The sequence below is a fragment of the Sinocyclocheilus rhinocerous genome, unplaced genomic scaffold (assembly GCF_001515625.1).
Source record: "Sinocyclocheilus rhinocerous isolate Xijiao unplaced genomic scaffold, SAMN03320098_v1.1 scaffold1876, whole genome shotgun sequence".
NCBI lineage: Eukaryota > Metazoa > Chordata > Actinopteri > Cypriniformes > Cyprinidae > Sinocyclocheilus > Sinocyclocheilus rhinocerous.
This window is the reverse complement of record NW_015628411.1, coordinates 487,379-490,605: the sequence shown is the minus strand read 5'-3', so window position 1 is coordinate 490,605 and position 3,227 is coordinate 487,379. Positions and strand designations below refer to the sequence as shown.

The following is a 3,227-nucleotide window of genomic DNA, read 5'->3' as shown; positions in this document are numbered from 1 at the left end:
ATTAATCATTCGAAAGGGAACCCCTTTTCTTTATTTATATATTTATTTTTTTTTTTTTTTTTTTTGTGGCAGTGTTTGTTTCTATATGATTAATGCCTTGTATTTTCCTCATTTGTAAGTGACTTTAAATATATTAAATATTCTAAATGATTAAATGTAATCATAATGAGAAAAACTTCATGTAGGGTCAGGATACAGTCCTCCAGGTCGACCTCCTCTGAGAGGTTCATCTTGCTGGTGATGGTGGAGAACACCAGGCGTTTCTGTCGCCGGTCAGGAAGAGGAAACTCAATCTTACGGTCCAGTCTACCTGGGCGCAGCAGAGCTGGATCCAGTGTGTCAGCCCTGTTGGTGGCCATGATAACCTGTAATTGGAAAAAAAGACACACAACATCAACAATGGCTGAATTATATGGCCGTATTAAAGCAGGACAGAAGGAGAAGTGCAACATAATACCACACAGTCACAGCAAAAAAAACAAGAAATAATGACTAAAATGTTTTTTCTAACCTTCACGTTCACATTCTGGTCAAACCCATCCATCTGATTGAGGAGCTCAAGCAGGATTCTCTGCACTTCTCTATCAGCTACAAACATATAAAACAGAAAAATAATGAGCAAACAAAACCAAGGAAAGATTTTCAACAAACAATGGGATTAGTAGACTTGGAATATAGTGCACAAGTTGTAAAGACAACAGTTTAGTTTTTCCTAAATGTCTCCTTCAGGACGTTGTGAAATGAGGCATGATGACGACAATTTCATTTTTTGTTTGTGCGAAATGTAATCTACCTTACAAAAGTTTGGGGTCAGTAAGATTTAATGTTTTTGTAAGAAGTCTAATACGCTCACCTTGCAAGGCTGCATTTATTTGATAAAAATACAGCGAAAACAGTAATACTGCGAGTGTGAAATATAATTGTAGTTTAAAATTACTTCCTATTTTTTCCAATTTTAAAATTTACTTCTGTGATGGCAAAGACGATTTTTCAGCATCATTACTCCAGTCTTCAGTGTCACAAGCCCCCTCAGAAATCATTCTAATATGCTGATTTGGTGTTTATGAAATATCATAAAATGCAAAAAAAAGTGTGTAAGGGTCAAATGCGTTAAGATGTCCGCAACAAAAGAAATGTACAAAAGTGGTTTTATGTCCATAGAAAGCACATTAAATGTAAGTAAAGTGTCTACTTTTAAGGTTTCAAATAAGTTTTTGGAGAATAAAATGTCAAAATTTGGTTGAAATAATGTTCCATTGTCATTTAGTGTAACACTTATAGTTACGTAAAAATTCAAACAACATGCATATTCTGCCCTGTACATATTAAAATATATAACAGAATAAGTGAGCATATTACATTTTATTGGGTTTTAAATTAGTAAAAAATTCTTACTGACAAATGGGCAAAACCTAGGATAGTGGCAAATTTAAAAAATGTTAAATAACAACTAATTAGTATTTGGGGTGAAAGTAATTAGTAATTAGTATCATAAATTGATTTTTGTTGTAAATATGCCTGACAAGAGTGTTACACTGAATGACATTTTAGTGGGTGTCTTCTGTAAATCAGTGGAAAATGTATGCTATTTATTTTTTGCTCAGAAAAACAAAAACAAAAATACAATTACAATTACATGAAACAGAAAACTTTTTTATTTTTTGGGGGGAAAAACAACAACAATTTAAAGCAGTATTGTTTTTATGTTTAAACCCTTTTTCGTCTTTGACCCACAAACATACATACATATATGTAGTTATAAAACCTGAAAGGGATGCATACCTCCAGTCTGTGCATCAAAGCGCTTGGTAGCAATCGCATCAATCTCATCGATAAAGATAATGGCTGGGGCATTCTCTTTGGCCAGTCGAAAAACATCTCGCACCATGCGTGGACCCTCTCCGAGATACTTCTGCACAAACTCAGATCCCACCACACGAATAAAGGCCGCTGCAGAACATTAAAACACAATTATAAAAGTTGTAATATAATCATGTGCTTCTGATCTAGTTATTTATTTCCATCTGTGTTCAGAAATGAACTTCAAAGTTCAATAATAAAGCAAATTTGGGTATAATGGCTGAAAGACCTCTAACCACACTTTAGCCTACCTGTGGTATGGTGAGCCACAGCTTTTGCCAACATAGTCTTTCCACAGCCAGGTGGGCCATACATGAGCACTCCTCTGGGTGGGTCAATACCAATCTGAGAACATAAGTAGAATGTGAGTGGACAACTAAGACCGCTACACACTACAGGTACTTGCATGCACATACTCACCTGTTTATAGAGCTCAAAATGTGTGAGGGGGAGCTCCACAGCCTCCCTCACTTCCTGTTTCTGGATGTCCATTCCTCCGATGTCCGCGTACATCACATCTGGCTTCTGATCTAGTGTCATATAGAGGAGAAATACATTAAAAGGGACCACAACAAAGTTGCCGCAACAGTTTTTCAGAAATAAGGTGCAGTCTAGATCCCTAATAAAGGGCAAACAAGGAACTGATTGAGAATACCTGAAGTAAGCATCATGATGCTGCTGTCAGCCTCTGGAGGCAGAACGTCCACCAGAGCATTGCTGTGCTTGTGCAGAGCAACAGAGGCATTGGGCTTCAGCAGCTCTCTGTCGATTGTGCTCAGAATCCGAACATAGTAATTTGAGCCTGAAGGAATAAAAAAATAAATAAAAAAAATACACAGCATTACTGACAAAGCTAAATAATGTAGTTTTAACTAACAAACATTTACAAATATCATGAAATTTCAAAGGCACATTTAAGCATTTGCCATGATTTTATCCAAAACAACTTAGAGTGCAAGGCATACATTTTAAATTGAAGTTAACCGTTTTGAAAATCCAGAAATTAGAACAGATTGGTAATCCTGTAACTGATACTACCCAGGGTTTCTGCAGGTTTTATGAAAGTAAATCTAAAACTTTTTAAGACCAAGCAAAGAAAATAAGGAATTAAGTGATTGGTAAACAGTGTGTCAAAATGGTCTCTAAATGCAAATGTCTTGTATAATGCTTCAAAGTAGGCCTGGGCGATAAAACGGTATCGATATTTATCGACGGTACACCTTCTTCGGTAACTATATAAAAAATGTCGATATAGTACACGATATAGGCACGTGCTATGAGTGACGCAGACAGCACACACAAACACGAACACATGCTGAATTGAGTGCTGTGCCTGCCTGTGATGAGGAGATTGTGAATAAAAAAAT

At 36.2% G+C, this 3,227-nt stretch overlaps 1 protein-coding gene across 1 annotated transcript in view; it reads right to left on the bottom strand.

The window, feature by feature from the left end:
* Positions 1 to 3,227, bottom strand: part of LOC107737826 (26S protease regulatory subunit 6B-like) — a 7,348-nt gene that overhangs the window by 795 nt on the left and 3,326 nt on the right. The window contains exons 4-9 of the mRNA XM_016549460.1: positions 2,516 to 2,662; positions 2,281 to 2,390; positions 2,112 to 2,205; positions 1,783 to 1,950; positions 512 to 588; positions 177 to 365 (exon numbers count right to left, since the gene is read on the bottom strand). Of these exons, the coding sequence (XP_016404946.1) occupies positions 177 to 365; positions 512 to 588; positions 1,783 to 1,950; positions 2,112 to 2,205; positions 2,281 to 2,390; positions 2,516 to 2,662 (785 nt within the window). The remainder of the gene's footprint in view (positions 1 to 176; positions 366 to 511; positions 589 to 1,782; positions 1,951 to 2,111; positions 2,206 to 2,280; positions 2,391 to 2,515; positions 2,663 to 3,227) is intronic.